The sequence below is a fragment of the Herpailurus yagouaroundi genome, unplaced genomic scaffold (genome assembly GCF_014898765.1).
Source record: "Herpailurus yagouaroundi ecotype Mexico unplaced genomic scaffold, PumYag 142, whole genome shotgun sequence".
NCBI classification, from domain to species: domain Eukaryota; kingdom Metazoa; phylum Chordata; class Mammalia; order Carnivora; family Felidae; genus Herpailurus; species Herpailurus yagouaroundi.
Window position 1 is genome coordinate 45703396 of NW_024412397.1, and position 20563 is coordinate 45723958.

At 43.1% G+C, this 20563-nt stretch overlaps 1 protein-coding gene and 1 long non-coding RNA gene across 5 annotated transcripts; one reads left to right on the plus strand and one right to left on the minus strand.

The window, feature by feature from the left end:
• Positions 1-1339: 1339 nt before the first annotated feature.
• On the minus strand, positions 1340-9933 carry LOC121033059 (uncharacterized). Of its 2 annotated transcripts, none has more exons than XR_005791674.1 (3): positions 9832-9933; positions 4039-4720; positions 1340-1385 (listed from the first exon to the last, which is right to left on the minus strand). It is a non-coding gene; the product is annotated as an uncharacterized LOC121033059 (long non-coding RNA). The 2 variants fall into 2 exon arrangements; XR_005791675.1 differs by lacking the exon at positions 1340-1385 and adding an exon at positions 2550-2809.
• On the plus strand, positions 9399-19187 carry AQP4 (aquaporin 4). 3 transcript variants are annotated; one of them, XM_040479178.1, is made up of 5 exons: positions 9399-9526; positions 12633-13047; positions 13962-14126; positions 14422-14502; positions 18707-19187. In XM_040479178.1, exons 1-5 carry the CDS (start codon positions 9495-9497, stop codon positions 18983-18985), a joined length of 972 nt encoding a protein of 323 aa, XP_040335112.1. In that variant the 5' UTR covers positions 9399-9494; the 3' UTR covers positions 18986-19187. The 3 variants fall into 3 exon arrangements, with proteins under 3 accessions (XP_040335112.1, XP_040335115.1, XP_040335113.1); XM_040479181.1 differs by lacking the exon at positions 9399-9526 and adding an exon at positions 9985-10063 and having other exon boundaries at positions 18707-19095; XM_040479179.1 differs by lacking the exon at positions 9399-9526 and adding an exon at positions 10475-10585 and having other exon boundaries at positions 18707-19095.
• Positions 19188-20563: the final 1376 nt, after the last annotated feature.

A 20563-nucleotide genomic window follows, 5' to 3' on the forward strand; every position in this document is an offset into this window, starting at 1 on the left:
CATATGGTATCTGTCTTTCTCTGTATGACTTATTTCACTTAGCATAACACTCTCCAGGTCCTAAATGGATTTGTTTTCATTTTCTCTTCAATGCATAACATAGGGAGGATCTAATGCCAAAAAAAAAAAAAAAAAAATCAAAGCTCAGCTTCCTTGTCTGAGGTGAACAAATTCTAATCCTTAAAGTGATCTCTTCAGAACCCAAAGTCTAGATTGGTTCATGACCTTGATTGTGCAGTTCTGACCACCTTTAGAAGTTCAGACTTCCCAGCTATGGAAGCACTCACTCCCTTTTCACTTCAAGTAAAGGCTCAGAGGATGACACAATACTCTAAAGTGTTTAAAAAGCAATATCCCCTTGTTGGGCTGAGGTCAAGCTGTGGTCATCTCCACTGAAGTCAAGGTCAACGACCTTCACAAGTTCTGATGCTAGCAATCTCTTTCTGCCTCCCTAAACATCCAGTGAGCCACGGGCCACTCAGCGCAGCACTCTTTCCCCTAAAAATGCGGTGCAGAGGGGCGCCTGGGTGGCGCAGTCGGTTGAGCGTCCGACTTCAGCCAGGTCACGATCTCGCGGTCCGTGAGTTCGAGCCCCGCGTCGGGCTCTGGGCTGATGGCTCGGAGCCTGGAGCCTGTTTCCGATTCTGTGTTTCCCTCTCTCTCTGCCACTCCCCCGTTCATGCTCTGTCTCTCTCTGTCCCAAAAATAAATAAAAAACGTTGAAAAAAAAATTTAAAAAAAAATGCGGTGCAGAATGAGAAGGGCAATGTGAGGTTTGCAAACTTTTTCTGTGAGATCTGTAATGGAATATGCTGCTGAAAGCTGTAATGTTGCTTCCACCAAGACACCATAGAGTTCTTTCATTTATTCCACGCAACAATCTCTCATTTTGAAAATAGAATTGTTAGCAATAATAATAAATACTAAGTATATTGCTCTTGCTAGTTTATAAAGTGATTTTCATATGTCCCTCTGGGTGATTATAAACACTGGTACATAGAAACTATTATAACAAAATTATAAACTATATACTGAGCGGATCTATAAAACTGTTGACATCTGGTTACAATGTTCTGTTGGACAGCCACTCTCAGGTATCAGGGCGACTCATCATCGTTCATTATGTCAGTACATTACTGATTCACTAAACTTTTTTTTAAAAAAGTCTCACCCAGTTGAAATGAAAATGCTACTTAAAAAAAAAATAGGGGTACCTGGATGGCTCAGTCGGTTGGGTGTCCAACTTCAGCTCAGGTCATGATCTCACAGTGAGTTCGAGCCCTGCGTGAGGCTCTGTGCTGACAGCTCAGAGCCTGGACCCTGCCTTGGATTCTGTGTATGTGTATGTCTCTCTCTCCCCTCCTCCGTTCATGCTCTGTTTCCCTCTGTCTCAAAAATAAATAAACGTTAAAAAAATTTTTTTAATTGATCTAACCAGTTAACAGGAATAGGATTCTGTGTTTGTTAAAGGCTCTCAAACAACCCCAAATTAGCCAATTTCCCTACAAACTGTTATTCTATTTGCAAAAGAAAATCAAAGCATAAACTTCCTTTTAAGTGTTTTTTTTCCAATATATGAAATTTATTGTCAAACTGGTTTCCATACAACACTCAGGGCTCATCCCAAAAGGTGCCCTCCTCAATGCCCATCACCCACCCTCCCCTCCCTCCCACCCCCTTTTAAGTCTTTTAAATAGATGGGATAGTATATGAAAAGGGATGCTTGTCCTCTGAAAAATTAACTTTCTTAAAAAGCCAACACCCCCATGATAGATAGGAAATGTACTTCTATAATATATGACAAATCTTGTCCAGTCAACTTCTGACCTTCCGGGTCACTCAAACTCTCCATAATTCAGATCGAATGCTTATCTCATAAACATACAAAACAAGACACATGTGAAACCACTTTGGTCAACTCCTCACTCATTCATCTATCATTCAGCCAACCAAAATGTATTGACTGCCTTCTTTTTTCCAGGGTCGCGTTAAAAAACTAACACACAATCTCTGCCCTGAGGAATTTTTTCTTGAGTTAGAGACAGAGACATAAACAATTAATTACCAAGCAGTGTGTTTATAACGAATGCAACCCTACTTGGAAACCTCATGCACAATTCTTAGTGTTTGTTGTCAGGTACTGGTTATAAAAGCCCTTGATTTTTGGACCTCCTTACTGAGGCACCTCACGTATTTTGGGGGGGGACATGAAAGGAACTCTGGATTTACACGCTCAGAAATTGGAAGGTACAAAGCTATTTTTTTTTTCAACGTTTATTTTTGGGACAGAGAGAGACAGAGCATGAACGGGGGAGGGTCAGAGAGCGAGGGAGACACAGAATCGGAAACAGGCTCCAGGCTCTGAACCATCAGCCCAGAGCCTGACGCGGGGCTCGAACTCACGGACCATGAGATCATGACCTGGCTGAAGTCGGACGCTTAACCGACTGCGCCACCCAGGCGCCCCGGAATTCTTGACGGCCATCCACCCCAGCAGCCAAAATGCGGGTCCTGCCTCAGCTTCCGGAGCTGCCTGGAGTGTGGCCACATGCAAGCTGGTTCTCCGCCTCCCTTCAATTCTTTGAGCCTCGATATCCTTTCAGTAAAGTCTCCTCTGCTTAGGAAACGCCAGAGTCATATTCTGTTTCAGCTAAGGTCCCTGCTTGATAATAATTTCCATCTCCTTCCTGACCGGAGGATGAGAGAGATTGCTGGGTGACGGTAGAGGAGCAAGGGTACTTTACAAATGATTCACTTGTAAAATGATCAATCCTCATTGGTGTTATTTGTCCTAGCAGTACTCAGTGGCCTGTGTGGAAATGTGAAAGTCATAAATGTCATATACGATCATCCCCAAAGAGTTTCTGGGACAATGAGGAGATGACATATGAGTCAGTTTCTTATTTTTGAACAAAATTTACCGAAACATTTTGGATTAACCTATAAAACAAAGGTTTTGAAAACATTACTTCTCCCTTAAACTCTCAAATGTGGCCTTAGAATTATCTATGCCCATTTGAAGTTTACAAAATTTTATTATTAATGTTATTACTTGGCAGTTACCCAGCTCTTTATTTCAAAGAACTATACATATGTTAACAACTATTTCTAAATTCTTACCTGCACTAGAAAAAACTTTCATTCTGCAAACAGGAAATGAGATTAAAAATACATGACTTTTGGGGTACCTTGGTGGCTCAGTCAGTTAAGTGTCCAACTCTTGATTTTGGCTCAGGTCATAATCTCACATTTCGTGGGATCGAGTCCCAAGTTGGGTTTTGGACCATCACTTGAGATTCTCTCTCTCTCCCTCAGCCCCTCCCCACCTCTCAAGATAAATTAGTAAGTTTTAAAAAAAAAGAATACATGACTTTTTCAAGGTTTGGCATGGATAAGTTTCTTGACTTTTTTATCATAAACATCAGCATCAACATTATTTCCATTTACTGATTCAGTTTGCAAAGCACATCTGCTGATATAGCCTTATTGGAGCCTCATCCACTTGTTTATGTATTCCAAAATGTTTTTTCATCTTTATTTTTATTAGTTTTATTTTTTTTAATGTTTTTATTTATTTTTGAGATAGAGAGAGACAGAGCATGAGCAGGGGAGGGGCAGAGAGAGGGGGAGACACAGAATCTGAAGCAGGCTCCAGGCTCCGAGCTGTCAGCCCAGAGCCCGATGCGGGGCTTGAACTCACGGAGTGTGAGATCATGACCTTAGCTGAAGTCGGACGCTCAACCGACTGAGCCACCCAGGCGCCCCTGTTTTTTCATCTTTAAAATGTATCTCGGATGTACACTAGGTGCTGATGTTACAGCAATTAATTACTAAGATTAACTAACCCCTGAGATGACTAAGAAAGTATTCCCTGCTCTCACTCTGATTCCAGACTGATGATGGAGTTAGACAATAAAGAGGGGGGTTCCAGCATGCTGAGAGTAATTCTGGGATGGAATTTAGGGAACCGAAGTATTGCAGAGGCACACCAGAGGTCATCCACAATGAGAATGGGGTGAGGAGGGACTCTGGACTTACCACAGCTTTGCAAAAAGACAAGACACAAATAACGCTCCATTCCGTTTCAGAGATGAAGAAGTAGCTCAGGGAGGTCAAGTGGACCAGAGCCAATAACAGTGAAGTGATGGAGTCCAGAATGCCAATTCTTACTCCTTCCCCTCTTCGTGCACAATTGTATCATCACCAAAATCATGGCTGGCACTTCATTGTCGTCCTCACCATCATCATCGTCATGATCATCATCATCGCAGTAAGGAAGGTTAACAGGACACGCATACTCCACAACTTTCTTATACCCAAAGAAAGCAGTGAAACACTTTGTGAATGAGACAAAGACATCATCTAGTCATGACTGCAGAGTATCACAAAGCCTTGCGGTCGCTATGGGTTTGTCCAGTGGCTACTGCTAGGCTCTAGTTGGCGACAGGCATGCTTCCGGGAGTAGATAAATGTTAAGGAGTGTTTAAAAGAGAGTCAGAGGATCGTGTGGCAAAGACAGAAGGGAAAGGGATTGGAGACGAGACAGCACCTCAGTTGGCTCTTGAGAGGCAGGAGCCGGCAGGATGTGGCCACAGTGTGACCCCCACAGCAGGCAGACAGACCAAGGTGTGGCTGGGGAGAAGAACATTCAGGTGAGGTGAAGTCATGAAGAAATGTGCCACCTCCAAGAGGCCCTGTAAATTTCTTCAGGTGTACATTTCTTCCAATGGCATGAATGTAAAAAAAAAAGGAATTACAGAGGTCAAAAAGAAGGACCCGTGATGATTTAGGATTCAGTTTTGTCTGAATTATTAGAAGTCTCATCCATGGGAATTTCTATAACTGTCAGTCACATTTTCTTTGTGGTCACAGATTATGACCATTTCTGTTCCTTTTTTAGAAAATGTTCTGTTTCTAGCATTACTCCAAAGTATTTTTTAAGTGCCTAGTTTTTTGGTCGACCACCCCCCGCCCCCACCCAGCCCAATCACAACTTCCTTGTGCACAGAATTGTAAATATCTTGCTCTTTTCTTGAAACTAGGAATATCTACATTAGTCTATTAAAAACATGAGGATTCTGAGCCTTCAGAATAATGGGTGCTAATAATCACCAAAATGTGGGGCTTACCTCTTATTATGTTCAAATTTAATTTAAATGTTGGAACAATTATTACTACAGACCACACTTCGATTATTGATCATTTAAAACGTTTTGGTCTGACCCATTAGATCCCAAAGTCCTGTGCTTCCCAGAGAATTGATTTTCAACTATGAATGTCTGAGTGGCCTTTAAAATGCCCAACCAAACTCTGAACTGTCAAAATAGCTGGGTGAGAGATAAGGGGGAAGAAAAGTATCCAGTCATCCAACCACATTTCTGCTTTTTTGTGCAAGTTTCAGATGAAATACAGTCACTCAATAAAGTCCTTCTGTTTCTCTTTCCCTCCCTCCCTGTCTTCCTCCCCATTCGCCTAGAGTGGGGAACCCTAAACCCTTTGGAGCCCCGCCAGCAGCACCAAAAGAATCTCTTGACTATTTTCCCAGGGAATTCCTGCCTTAAATGTCAGCGGAGTACAACTCCCCAGCCAAAGCAGAGTCCGGCTGGATCGGAATCCAGGAAAATGTGCCTGCTGTACCAAACGGGAAAACCTGGGTCCGTGGAGCATGGGGGCAGGGGAGAGATTATCCACAAAAGTTGCCACATCCATTGGAAAGACCCGAGTTTTCTCAGATTCACCCCACTGAGAACTGGGAGACTAAGCCAAGCGTTTTGGTTCCTTGATGGTTTTGTTTTGTGTGGTTTTTTTTTTTCAATTATTATTTTACTCTTTTGGTGGTGAACTGTATTTCTGGAAGCCATTCTGAACTGTAACATCTCAGTAGGGCAACATCTCTTTGAAAAGGGAACAAAGCTCTGTTAAAGCCCTTTGTTGTGAGAGTTGTGGTTGTGGCTGCTGCTGCTGTTGTTCTGTTTGTTTGTTTGTTTTTATTTTTTTTTCAACGTTTTTTTTTTATTTTTTTATTTTTGGGACAGAGAGAGACAGAGCATGAACGGGGGAGGGGCAGAGAGAGAGGGAGACACAGAATCGGAAACAGGCTCCAGGCTCTGAGCCATCAGCCCAGAGCCTGACGCGGGGCTCGAACTCCCGGACCGCGAGATCGTGACCTGGCTGAAGTCGGACGCTTAACCGACTGCGCCACCCAGGCGCCCCTATTTGTTTGTTTTTAATGAACATCCTGATATATAAGTGCTCTGGGGGGAATTCATGATGCTGAGATTCATGAAAACCAAAATAAGATTTATGATTTAGGATTGAATCTGCCCCTACCAGCCTGGAGACACTTCCGTCTGGTACTGAGGCATTGCTGGCATTTTTAGTGCTTTTGTGTTAGTCTTCAATCTCTGAATACATGAAGAAATATTAAAAGTTCTGAGGGCAAGGGTGGGAGAAGGAGTCCACAAATCCCAAAGATATACATCAGCACCAAAAGAAAACAGCGTGGTGTGGTAGATTAAAAATGTGGAAGCAACGTGTGTCAATCAGCTAGTTTTTGCTGAGTACTCTTGAAATGTTCATTTAATCTTCTCTCATTTTTCTCAGATGTTACTAAGCTACAACTGCACAAGGCTTTTCAGCGAAAAACTCACAAGTTTGCCTGGCATAGAACACTGATTTTATTTTATTTTATTTTATTTTATTTATTATTTTTTATTTTGAGACAAAGAGCGTGCACGTGAACTAGGGAGAGGGGCAGAGGGAGAGATAATCCCAAGCAGGCTCCAAACTCAGCACAGAGCCCGACATGGGGCTTGGTGTCAGGACCCTGGAATTATGATCTGAGGGAAAATCAAGAGTCAGATGCTCAACCAACTGAGCCACCAAGCGCCCGAAGAACATTGATTTTAAATCAATGTGCCACATTACTATCCTTCTCCCCGCAAAGATCATAGCACTGTACATTAAGAAAGTCAAGATTTAAACGGTAAACTGTTATTCCATTTTTAAATGAATTAGGCCCTTTTCAAGTTAGCAATGGAAAAAAAAATTTAGATTCCAAATCTCATTTGGCTCAGGGTCCAGGCCAGTTCAAAACAGATCAACTTAGAAGTCTTACTTATGTTCACCAAGGTTCTTGCCTCATGCTGCCCACACCATCCTCACAAGGGCATTGAAACTGCTTTCTTCCATCATTATCCTGCATGCATCACCCTAGACAACCCTACTGGAAACTCTGTCCCTAGTCCAAAGCAAAGCCAGGCAAGCACCGATTATTAGTGTTGCAGGAGAATCAATAATTCCTCCTCAAATATAAAAATAAAAAAGACGATAAGTAATACCTGATAAGAAAAACTAACCCCAGTAGGTGAAGGGTTAATCTCTGGTCACTTTTCAGCCACTCTGCTGAGAGTACTAATAAGTGCCCAAGTCGGTGCCAATTAGGGTGGCTCTTCCCTTGTTGGGAACAGCCATCCCTTAGGAACTGGACTGTCAACACATGCTACCAGGGCGGTGATCAGCCAGCCAGAAGGAAGGCAAAGAGTCTGAGAAACCATGGTAACCAAGTTTTTTTGCTGGCACTTTGTAAAATGGTGACAGGAACTGCCAAGGCCAAGGAGTGAATGCTAATGAGCCTAGGGCAACCTGCAAAAAGTGGACCTGAAAAATGTCCCCTGAACAATGGGCAGCCCTAAGGGATCACCACGCTTTGTGGGTTTCTGTGGATATGACTGACCACAGGCTTCATTCACAAGGAAGAATCTAAACACTGAAGTGTCATTCCTCGGGTTCATAGGCCTCACAGTCCCATCTGACTCAGTGTTCTTAGGGTCAGAGCAATTAGCACATCTGTCTAGAAAGTCAAAGTTTTCAAATTTTTAAAAACATTTGTGACCCATTGTTTAAATGGCACTCTAGGGGCGCCTGGGTGGCGCAGTCGGTTAAGCGTCCGACTTCAGCCAGGTCGCGATCTCGCGGTCCGTGAGTTCGAGCCCCGCGTCGGGCTCTGGGCTGATGGCTCAGAGCCTGGAGCCTGTTTCTGATTCTGTGTCTCCCTCTCTCTCTGCCCCTCCCCCGTTCATGCTCTGTCTCTCTCTGTCCCAAAAATAAATAAACGTTGAAAAAAAAAATTTTAATGGCACTCTAAAATCGGAGCGGTAAACAGCTTTAAGAATCAACAGGAGGGGCGCCTGGGTGGCTCAGTCAGTGGAGCTTCCGACTTTGCCTCAGGTCATGATCTCATGGTTGGTGGGTTCGAGCCCCACATGGGGCTCTGTGCTGACAGCCCAGAGCCTGGAGCCTGCTTGGATTCTGTCTTTCTCTCTCTCTCTCTCTCTCTCTCTCTCTGCCCTTCCCCCACTCACGCTCTGTCTCTCTCTGTCTCTCAAAAATGAATAAATGTTAAAAAAAATTTTTTTTTAAAGAATCAACATGAAATGTTTTAAGCATTCTTTGCAGAGTCACATAAATGCTCCCTTCACTTCTCATCAGAATTTATTCTTACCTTCAGGGAGCACATTTTAAGAAGGCCAAACCAACACCATCCCCCACCCCCAAAATTGAAAACCATCAGTGTGTAACCACATTCTTAAGGGTGTAAATTCAATCTCTATTATCTGAGAATGCTTGACACAATAATAAAATGCCCCTCTGACATTCACCCTCAAAATTTTAATTCCTCTTGCTAATAGCTTTTCACCCATTTCCAAATCTTAGGTCCCCAAATGAGACAAGAAAACAAAAAACTGTCATTGTGATGCATTCGTTCCGCACTGGGCCCCACAAATGATGCAGTCAGTCTGGTCCCTAGGTTTGTAGGTTTCAAATTTACCTGCGATTTCCAAAAATTTTGTCCCCACCCAACCTGCGTATTTTTAAATTTGCTACTCCATACCCAGCAATTATTATTAATGTAACAGTCAGAGGAGCACCTTGGAAGTCTTGTTTCCTATTTTTCCTATTTCCCTATCATCCAAATCAGAGCTGCCCAAGCTACACATGGACTTCTCTGTTGTGCTGCTTCTCAGGTCAAAAACTTCTAATAGAACCCATTGGATAGTTAGCCCCTCAACAGCAAATGCACTACAGCCCGGATCTCAATTCATCTCAGCTGCTGGATAACACAAATCTGTTTTCTCATGGCTGCCCAATTCTGCCTACAACACGCAACCAAACAAGACCAATTCTCAGCAATCCCTTGTGGTGAGAAGAGTTGAAATACAAATTGGGGGAAGTCCTCATTTTCAAAGATTACCGGCTAAAGACATACCGTGTAAGCAAACGTTTTGTGTTCCTGAAATGCCCTGTGTCTACAGGGATCAGGTAGAGAAAAGTTATTTCAAGTTCAAATATAACTCGACGATTGCCACATGGTACAGAGTCTTTCCACCCCTTCACTCCAAAAACCCAATCAGACAAGTGGCCGTAATCTGACTCGCAGTGCACTGGGAGCTGTGGGGGCAGGCTATGAGAGCTGCACTCTGGCCAGGGAAGGCATGAGTGGCAGACCTGAAGCAAGGCAGTGGGGGTAAGTCCTTCTTTGCCTTAAGGGAACAAAGCTCAGGGCCAAAAGATGAAACTCTGGCTCTTTTATTATAAATATATGTGCCTTCTCAGACAGAATCTAGAAGGAAATCGTAGGGCAGGTAGGCGATGCTTAGAGATCTGGGTATTGGGCATGTTCATAAGAGAGGCATAGAGAAGGTAGAAGGGGGATAAAAGGATGCTTTGCTGCAAAAGCCTCCATATATTCAAGACCTGTGCATGCACAGGAAAATTACCCTATGGAGGTAAAATCTATCTGCATTATTTTTCATCAGAAAAATTACTCACCCAGAGGCTCAGCTGTCCAGAAGCGGATCAGGCTGTGTGTTCAGCTAGAAAGTAATGTGTCCGGTTCAGTACAACCCGGGCACATCAACAAACCCCCTTTGTTCTGGGGCGAAGGAAGCAAAACAAATGGTGTTGATCCATTTCCAGTGAGTGCGAACACATAAGGGAACATTGCTGATAATAACAGGAGCTATGACAGACTCCGCTGAGGGGAGCACTTGTGAGGTCAGGGGTATGTATGTGCTGCCTGGAAACTTTGGGGTTCGTGGCTAACTGAGGCTGTTCGGTCTGCGCTGGAAGGAGATCAGATTTTGTGGGCTTTCCAAAAAAAGCTAAAATCACTGTTAAGGAACCTATTTATCTATTCGAGGTGTCGTCGTCGTTGTTATTGTTGTTTTCATTTCTCTGGCTGATGAAAATTTGAAGTTGAAAGAGCAACTGAGTTTCTTAAATCAGGTCTCTGGAGAGGCATGAGAGAATGGGCTGGGAGAGAGAATTCGGGGGGACTGGGGAAAGTGACGGAGAAGGGGTGTAGCAGGGAGGAGTCCTTCTGCCAGGGCCCGCCTCTCCTGGTGATCCATGCCTCCGCCTTCACCTTCATAAGGGACCTGAGGCTTCCTGCCCACCAGCCTCCCTAGCTCCCTGCTTTGTGCTCATTTTTCCCACTTAATCCAGTCACAGACGACCAGCACCTGTGGCGGCACCTTGCCCCCCCCCCCCCCCTCCCCTTTCCGGTTTCGGCCGAGGGCTGCTGGTGAGTTCAGAAGCCATCTTCCTAGCTTCTTTTTCAATTTGTAAGTTCTTGGAGTTTCTCCCCTTTGGGATATTTTTAATGTCTCTCCCAGAGCATACTCCCTGTCCTGTTCCAAGTGCTGTTTTGTCTCTTTATTTTCTCTTCCTCGAGGGAATATGATGTCATTGTCCTCCCAGCTGGGTTTTCTTGTAATTACATGATTCACTTAGAGGAGCTCACAGGCAGGGGACACCTGGGACAGGGCTGGCTGTCCCCCTTCTGGAGCTATCCCCCCCCCCCCCCGCCTTGGGCAGAAAATGGGTTTCTCTTTCCAACTCTGAGGCAAAGCACCATATCAAAGCAGAGGCCGACTTGAGATCCTAAAGGTCAAGGGAGAGTTCCCCTAGCCCTTTTTTGGCACAGCATTTCCCTACTGTTCATCCAGAACCCAGGCTCCTGGGGACAATAAGGGGGGGGGGGGAGGCGGGAGGGGTGGTTCCTCTTCAATAATCCATCAAGGGGAAAGCTCTAATAACTCTAATGTGTTCAAATGCTTGACTTTCTTGCCTAACCCTTTTCATTGTCCTCTGGTGATCAGAGCCTCTGCTAAATGTCCTCCACACTCCTTCGCACTCACGACTCTAACAGGCAAAGGATAAGAGCAAATGCCTTGAATAATGGAGTAACCAGTGTCATTGACCCCCACATCGGGAATTCTAGCCATTTCTTGCCCAAATGAGCACTGGGCATTAATATCCTCAAACCCCATCCTTTCTCAGTTCCAAAGATCCTCAGACAGTATGAGGAAAACAGACTGGAGGAACAAAGTGTTCCCTCTCGGTGGCTGTCTTGCTGTACCGCACCCTCCTCCCCGCTCCCCACCCAGGTCCCCGCTGACACAAGATCCCCCAGAAGTGGCAAGCCCCCCGACTTTCAGGGCCAGGCAGAAGTAGGAGACGGCCGCCAAGAAGACGCTGGAGAACGGTAGCTGTCCATGGAGACTTCTGCTCTGAAGACCACTGTCCCCCGCCCCGCGCCCTGCCCCGCGCCCCCGCCACCCCGCGGGTTTCCACGTCCCCGCACTCGGCTGCCCCCTGGAGGGCGCCGGAGGGGTGCCCGGGGCTCCTACTCCCGCCTTCAGGAGCACATTGAGAAGGTGTCTCTGAAGGGTAACGTCAGGGGTCGAGAGAGGGTCAGGCGCCAGGAGGGACTGTCCCCTCGCAGTGCAGAAGCACCGCGGAGCCAGGATGCAGCTTTCCCAGGCGCGGCCGCGGGGACGCCGGGGACGAGGGCGGGGCGAGCGCCTGGAGGCTGCTGTTTGTCCACCTGGCCGCTGCCCCGGGGCCTGGCACCGGCCCGGGGGTGGCCGCTCCCCCGGGGCCCAGGGCCCGCGGCCGACCGTCCTAGTGCCGCGCGTCCAGGCCCGCAGGGGAGACGGAGGGAGCGTCCCCGCCCCCGCTCAGGCCCCGCCAGTTCCCACCGCCCCTGCCAGCTCCCCGCCCCCTAACGACTTCACCTTCTGGAAAGACAGACTTCGGCATTCCCGGCCTCCTTGCTGGCCTCTCCTCTAAATCCGCAGTCTCTGCCGGGGCAGAGGAGAATCACGCTCCACAAATCCACTTTCAGAATGCCATTTTGAGCAATAAAGTGCAAAACTGCAAATGACCTCCCCCCCCCCTTTTTTGAATCGCTTTACGTTCAAAATATAAACAGCATGTTAAAAGTACACTGAAACTCAAAACCTTGCTCTGAGGGAATTAGCTCTTGCTGGGAGGTAAATACATTTCATTCTTAATTCTTTAAGAAACTTGATTTAGACATTTTCCTTTTTAGGGGCAAATCAGGGAAACTGGCTGAGCTTCGAATGTTAGATAAAAGGAGGCTAGAGTAACAGGGGACAATTAATTCATTAATTAAGAAGGTTTTCTGGAAGCATTGTTTCCTGGTATCAAATAACCTTTGAGGGGGCCCTTCCCCACAGAAGGGCAAGACTACAGGCCCCGAGTCTTCACCCAAATTCACGAACCTTGGTTTGATAGCTTCTGATATCAACTTGTTTTCTTTTCAGTAAGTGCGGACCTTTGTGTAGAAGAGAGAGCATCATGGTGGCCTTCAGAGGGGTCTGGACTCAAGCTTTCTGGAAGGCAGTCACAGCGGAATTTCTGGCCATGCTTATCTTTGTTCTCCTCAGCCTGGGATCCACCATCAACTGGGGTGGAACAGAAAAGCCCTTACCTGTCGACATGGTTCTCATCTCCCTTTGCTTTGGGCTCAGCATTGCAACTATGGTACAGTGCTTTGGCCACATCAGCGGTGGCCACATCAACCCTGCTGTGACAGTGGCCATGGTGTGCACCAGGAAGATTAGCATCGCCAAGTCTGTCTTCTACGTCGCCGCACAGTGCCTGGGCGCCATCATTGGAGCTGGGATTCTCTACCTCGTCACACCTCCCAGTGTGGTGGGGGGTTTGGGGGTCACCACGGTAGCATCTTTAGCTCTCATTTTCAAACTAGGATTCCAAGCTTCTTGCAGACTCTGCTAAATGCCACCCCGGTGGCCTGAGAGACTTTTCTAAAATTGCAAATTTATTCCCAGGGAATTTCTGACGATTCTTGACAGGGGGAAACTGATCCCAGCAACATTGAGCGTATCCATATATTATCATCGTTTGCTATATGGAGTGACTTCAATATTATTAAGTCTAGGTGACACAAAAATGGTGGTGTTTTTTTCCTCTCTCTCACTCCCATCCCCGTGACTATACTAGACTATATATTTAGCTTAAGGAATTTTTAATACAGCCATTGGTTGGCTCACTAAATTTTGTTTCTTGTCATGTTCGTGAGACTTAAAATGGTCTACATCAAGGACCACACTTAAAAAAATAATTGGCATTTGATCCTAGTTTTGTTCTTAACTGATTAGGAGTATCAGTTGTTAGCTCAGCACCAGATTGATTTAAAAACCGCACACAGTTTAAATTTTAATTGAAATATATATTAATTAATTTAAACCTAATTAATGGATTTAATCATTGCCTTATAAAATTACAAGACTCTCAAGAAACTCCTTTATAAGTTAAGTGCAGCAGTGGCACATTTTGCTTCCTTTGTAGAAAAGGACATTCAGCACAAATTCCCGCTTGGTCATTGTAAGAGTAATTAATTATCTGTGATGGCCCAAAATGAGTGGAAATTTATTCTTTTTTTTTTTTTTTTTTTTTTTGGATGCAGCCGGTGGGGAGTGGGGGGGCGGGTGTCTCACTCGTGGGGTAGAATAGATGACTCAAATTAACCATTGCTTTTTCCAGTGATGAAATAGGCCTTTCACAATAATATGTTCTCATAGAAAATGTAATCATGCTTCAATTCAGATAGAGCATTTTTCTCTTTCTAGGTTCATGGAAGTCTTTCTGCTGGTCACGGTCTCCTGGTGGAGTTGATAATCACATTTCAGCTGGTGTTTACTATTTTTGCCAGCTGTGATTCCAAACGGACTGATGTCACTGGTTCAGTAGCTTTAGCAATTGGATTTTCTGTGGCAATTGGACATTTATTTGCAGTAAGTTTCCAAGTCCATTTAAATAATTGATTCATTTCATTTATCATCACCCTAGAGCTGGCCTAAAGATATTGTGTTTTACAGCTGTAGTTCTTTAGTATCCAGCCACGTCTGTCCACGTTAGGTGATGATTTTGCTAACTTTATGATGAGAAGGTTGATATGGCTGCTAACGTCTTGACAGTTCCTCTAACTGACTTGGCAAATGGTAGCAAATTGCAATGAATGCTTCCTGTTACTAGCCCTGTTTCAGCAATGTCTGAAGTTGTCGTTTTTTGTTGTTGTTTTCCCTATAGATCAATTACACTGGTGCCAGCATGAACCCTGCCCGATCCTTTGGACCTGCGGTTATCATGGGAAATTGGGAAAACCACTGGGTAACCATCATGTCAATAGTACCTGTCCTCCTGCAGTTGACAATTGCCTATGTAGCTCTTTTTTTTCTTTGCCCACTAGTTTTCTTACTTCCTCTCAACCTTGACCGCCCCCCCTCCACTTTATTACATCTTTCATAAAGACCAGGGAGAGAGACGAGCACATATCTACGGTAGAACATCTCACCTTATATCTGTCCTGGGTCTTCAGTAATAGCCTTTCTTTTTTTATATAAGCACTACTCTGGGCACCGTATCTGATAGACTGAAGCAGAATACATTGTGCATGGAGGATGCCAATGTGGAACAAGCGAAAATCAGGATAGTGTGGTGAATATAGTGTTTAAGTAATTGAATGTAAAGCCTTCCTGGCAATGACAAAATATATACCTACCAAGAAATTAAAAAAAAAAAAAAAAAAAAAAGAAGAAGAAGAAGAAGAGGAAAGAAATGCTTAAAAGCAATGCCCAGAGCAAAAATATTTATCGTTTTTGTTTACAAAAGCATGGACCCAATTAATAGTATGTGAGTTGGGAGCACTTGAACTACAGATGGAGAGGACTAGATGTTGCAAATGTTTATGCTATTATCACCATAACCGTACCTGGACACACAAATGACTTTAGGAGAGGCACACTTTCCAGTCTCACTGGCTAACCTACTTAATAATGCGGTGGCAGCGCTTCCAGAGAGCAGTGATATCCAATTTTTAAATATCACAATCAATTTTATTTCAATTGTTTCTTACAACACAGGCATTTAAATCCCTTAAATGAATAATGCAGCAGTTTTAAGGCCACTCACATGCCAACTTCTAATAACCAATACAAATATGAGAGATGGGACTTACGTCTGCCAGCCTCAAATAAGGTTAACTCCCGTTGTCACTTATATGTTGTGAATGCTATTTCGCAACTTTTGGCTTTAATTCATGACCGTAACAACATGTCACTCGTGTTTGAACCTCATTCATACAGCGGTTATTGACCCAGTTACATCCACTCAACCGTAGTGCACGTTGCCAATAAGAGGATATGGCACCATTACTAGGGGCACTGACAGAAAGGGGTACTGAGTCTTTAAAAGTAATTTCAATCGTGAAAGAACGAGCGTCAGAGTTCAAAGCAAGATTTTGCACCCAGCTATACAATGAATGTCAGTAATACCATCCATGAGATTGGTCATTTTGCCACTGATGTTTCCGTTTATGTCTCAAAATGTTTGCCACATTGACATGAGTGGAACATTTTAATGGACAGCATATAGTTAATTATGGTAGAAGTACAACTGGAAGTTCGACTTCTTACATTCAAACTTTTTTTGTAATTAAAATTTAGAAAAATAACAACTTTTAATTTTATGGATGAGGACTTTAAAATGGGGGTGAAAATGTATGTTTTTAATAATTACCTACTGGTTGTGGTAAGCTAGCTAAAATTCAAATAGTGGGAAACTTTTTACCTTGTTGACTGAATTAAAGGTTTCCCCTTATTGGAGACCTATGTTATAACAAATTTAATCCTACTGAACATGAATGTCCATTCTGTAGCAATAATTGTGTGAATTTTAGAACTAATTTACAGCATATTTGTAGATTGATTGATTGATTGGTTGATAGACTAGAATAACATCAAAATATTAATGGTGAATTTTCTAGCTAGTGTAATGACATTGTTTTAGTTTTCATCTTGATACTTTACATAACATCTATATTTGTAGCAATAAAAATTACTTACCTTTATACATTTTGAGAGTCATTTTAAAGTACATTTTGACTTTGTTTTGGAATAGCAACTTGAAACTGAGATTTGCTCTTTTTGGAGAGCGTGTGGCCAGATGTATTCTTCATAGGTGTTTGGGGAATGCATCATAATTATTTAGCAGACCCTTGTTTCCCTTGTGGGAGTTGTAGCATGTGGAATAGACCATATGTCATGAGCTCTTACCAAAGGAACAGAGAGCAAAGACATTTAGAGGAGGGCTCTCATTTCTCCTTTGAAAGGGCAACTCTTACATGGTTTCTTTCTGTTCAAGATAGGAGCTTGGTGCTCACAACCACTCTACCGGTATTTTCCACGTTAAGTATATGTGCTCATCTCCAGCTTAAGTTTTGAATTGTCTTTAGATTTTGCAATGAGGATGCTAAGTGGAATTAACTTCCAGAAAGTGTCTTAAGCCAGAAAAGCATTTCTCCTATTTTTTTCAAATGAGATAAGTGCAGTATCATGGAAAACAGTGCAATAGTTCAAAAGAGAGGTTTGAAATCACAAAGACCTCAAATCCCAGTTCAAGCACTTGTTAAGCATGAACTCCTAAGCAAGCTTCTTATCCGCTCGGGGTGTCAGTTTTCTTACTCATAAAAGAGGGATAATGATAATATCTACCTCAAAGGTTGCTGTTTGAATTATGTGAGTTAATACAAGAAAAGCGCTAAGTACAACCGGCTCAATAAACAAGGTTTCTGTTGCCTAATTGAATCTGTTGAATGAATGTCAAATATTCTGCAGCATATACGTGCTCTAAAGCAAATGTTGAAGTTTACCGAAACTCAAAACTGAGTTTTTTCTAGATACAATAACGATACGATAAAAAGCTTCCATGTTGGATGAAAAATCCTATGGAATTGCTAAGCGTCAACTAACCACCATCCATAAACTCAGTACTGGTTTCTTTGTGTATTTATTTATTTATTTATTTATTTATTTATTTATTTATTTTTGAAAGAAAGAGAGCTCATGAGCAGGGGAGGGGCAGAGAGAGAGAGGGAAAGAGAGAATCCCAAGTAGGTTCACTGCAGTCAGCATGGAACCCGACACAGGACTCAATCCCACAGACCATGAGATCATGACCTGAGCCAAAAATCAAGAGTCAGACGCTGAGCCAACTGAGCCACCCAGATGCCCCAAAGAGACAAGGTGGGATTTTTTGCACCAAGTGACCATGGTAAGAACCATGAGGATGAAAGTGCTCTGCAAGAAGAGTAATGAACAACCCATGAGGTTTTCAATTAAATCAAATCACCAGATTTTAGGGAGGAAAAGCATGTAAAAAACACAGGGTGCCTCGGTGGCTCAGTTGGTTAAGCCTCTGACTTTGGCTCAGGTCATGATCTCAAAGCTTGTGAGTTCAAGCCCTGCGTCAGGCTCTGTGCTGACAGCTTGGAGTCTGGAGCCTGCTTCCTATTCTGTGTGTGTCTCTCTCTCTGCCCGTCCCCCACTTGCACTCTCTCTCTCAAAAATGAATAAACGTTAAAAAAAATTTTTTTTAAAGAAAGAAAAGCATGTAACAAACAGAAAATGACTTATCTCCAGCCTGTTCACACACAACTTTGAACTGCCTAGGAAGCATGGAATGAAGCCGGTTGCTATGAAATTAGAACCACCAAATACTTTACAAGTATTGTTTCAATTTAATTTTTATAGTCCATGAGGTACGTATTATTACAATTCCCACTTTGCAGATGAGGAAATTAAGGTTTAAGAAGTCAAGTAATTGACACAAAAACTGACCAAATTACTAAGCGGTGGAGCTGGGATTCCATTTATCATGCTCCACTGAACAACTAAAGCTCAACTGATAAAAGCTGTATATTGGTCACAATTATGCAGAAAGCCAATGTATGATGGCAATATTAAGAAAATAAGATAACTCTCTAGAAATTGTTTTCTATTTTACTTGAAGAATTCTTTGCGTGTGCAGTACCACCAAAGAGGAGCTATCTTTTCTTAATATGTTTTTTAATGTTTCTTTATTTCTTTCGAGAGACAGCGCGTGCACATGCATGTGAGCGAGGGGGAGGGGCAGAGGGATGGAGAAGGAGAATCCCAAGCAGGCTCCGTGCTGTGCGCACAGAGCCCGATGTCTGAGCCGAGACCAAGAGTCAGATGCTTAACTGACTGAGCCACCCAGACGCCCCTAAAGAAGAGCTATCTTGACTTTAAGGACTCTCAGAAAATGGAAAGAAAGTAATTAGTGAAAGCAAGAAAAGAGAAAACAGTCTCCTTGTTTTCTGTTCAAATGTTACTTAGCAGTTTATGGATCTCTGGTGTGCATTTGATGTATTCCAATACTGTTTCCAATTCTGCTTTCTTCCACACGACACATTTGTTTTCTTAATGTAAACCAGCTAAGCTCTCTATTCACGAGTCGTTCAAAGGAATAGTTTTGCTCCACGCTCATTCTATAATGCTTCCATCTTTTCCTCCAGATATATTGGGTTGGACCAATAATAGGAGCTGTCCTCGCCGGTGGCCTTTACGAGTATATCTTCTGTCCAGATGTTGAACTCAAACGTCGTTTTAAAGAAGCCTTCAGCAAAGCTGCCCAGCAAACAAAAGGGAGTTACATGGAAGTGGAGGACAACAGGAGTCAGGTAGAGACTGATGACCTGATCCTAAAACCTGGAGTGGTGCACGTGATTGACATTGACCGGGGAGAGGAGAAGAAGGGGAAAGACCCATCCGGAGAGGTGTTGTCTTCAGTATGACTAGAAGATGGCACTGAAAGCAGACAAGAACACTTAGAACTGTCCTCAGATTTCCTTCCACCCATTAAGGAAACAGATTTGTTATAAATTAGACATGCGCAGGGTCGTTGGTTCTTGCCTCATTCTTCAGTCTAGACAAGAAATGTTTCACTATTCTACCAAGGAGGAATGGAAGAAACCTATTGTGAATTCCAAATCTAAAGAAAGAGGTCTTTTTAAAGTGTCCCCAGAGCAAATAGGCATCAGTTTATCTTGTTGCCATTCATTAATTATCAGTTTAAAATGAGTATCAAGATTTGGTTAAGTCTTGCCCGACAGAACCTTATAGACATACTTATTCCTTACTTATTCCTACTCTACCATGAAACCGGTATTTGTCTTATTCCTACTCTACCATGAAACCGGTATTTGTCAATCCTCAGTTGAGTGTTTTTTCCAGTAAGCCAAAACAATGTGCCACAGAATCGTGCACATTGAACAGAGGAAATATAACAAGCTCTTTTGTGGGCAGCCCCCTCTTAAAAACTACCTCGGCAAAAGAATATTAACAAGGGTCATCGCTAATGAATTATTTCCATTTATATTTCAAATACCCAGCTTTCAACCTGAACTCTAATTCATAATATTCCTTCCTCTTCTTCAGTGCCCAGGGTAATGTGGAAAGCCCAGAAATTTGAAGAATGTTCGGAAACCCTTTATATTTTTTAGTTCTATCTAATAAAATATCCAAATCGTTAAGAAATACCTATTAAGATTCAGGACAAACAGACTCATAAGATCTTATGGGAGTGGAGGAAAAATTACCATTATAAAAAAATCATAAGGAAAGAGGCAATCCATATTCTGGAATCAAAGAGTTGATCTGTTTTCAGTGCACATCCTCAAATACACCACATGAGGTTAACGATCTATGCTTTTAACTACTTAACCATTTTGCTTATATTTTTTAATTTATTGGCAAAACTGGGGGTTTTGTGACTTTGGTTATCTATATTTAAACATTAGCTGAGATTTCTTTTTGATAACAAGAACATAACTAGCTGAATCCTGACTTTTTGTGATTAAGCTCTGCTCACTCTGAAAGATAAAAACTGGCTGTCCCTGTCCCCGTTTCTGCACTCTGTCACTTCTCATGAGATTTGGTGATAATCTTCACCGTGCCTGTGATGATATTTTAATGAATTAAAATGCACGAGAGACAAGGAAGGCCATGGTTGCAGACTAAAGGGAGAAGGCATCAGAACACTCTGCATTCAAAGCTGACTAGATGACCAATCGTTTATTTGTAGAGATATTGTACGTCGTAATGAAATACATCTTTAAGGTATTTTCATTACCGACTCGTTTGTCAGAATACTTTGCTCTTCCTGTACTGCTGTGCCTTAAGTTGGGAGAATGGTCTCTGGAAACCCCAGTCTCTATCATCTTAACCTAAACTTTATCTTAGACAAAGAGCTGCAAATGTCAATTTCACTGAACAAAAGCTAGTAGTGGAACAAACACCCATCACTGCAAAGAATGGCTTAAAATAAGCTGATAATCAAGGACTTTCTTCTCCCACGCGTAGTTCCAACTGTG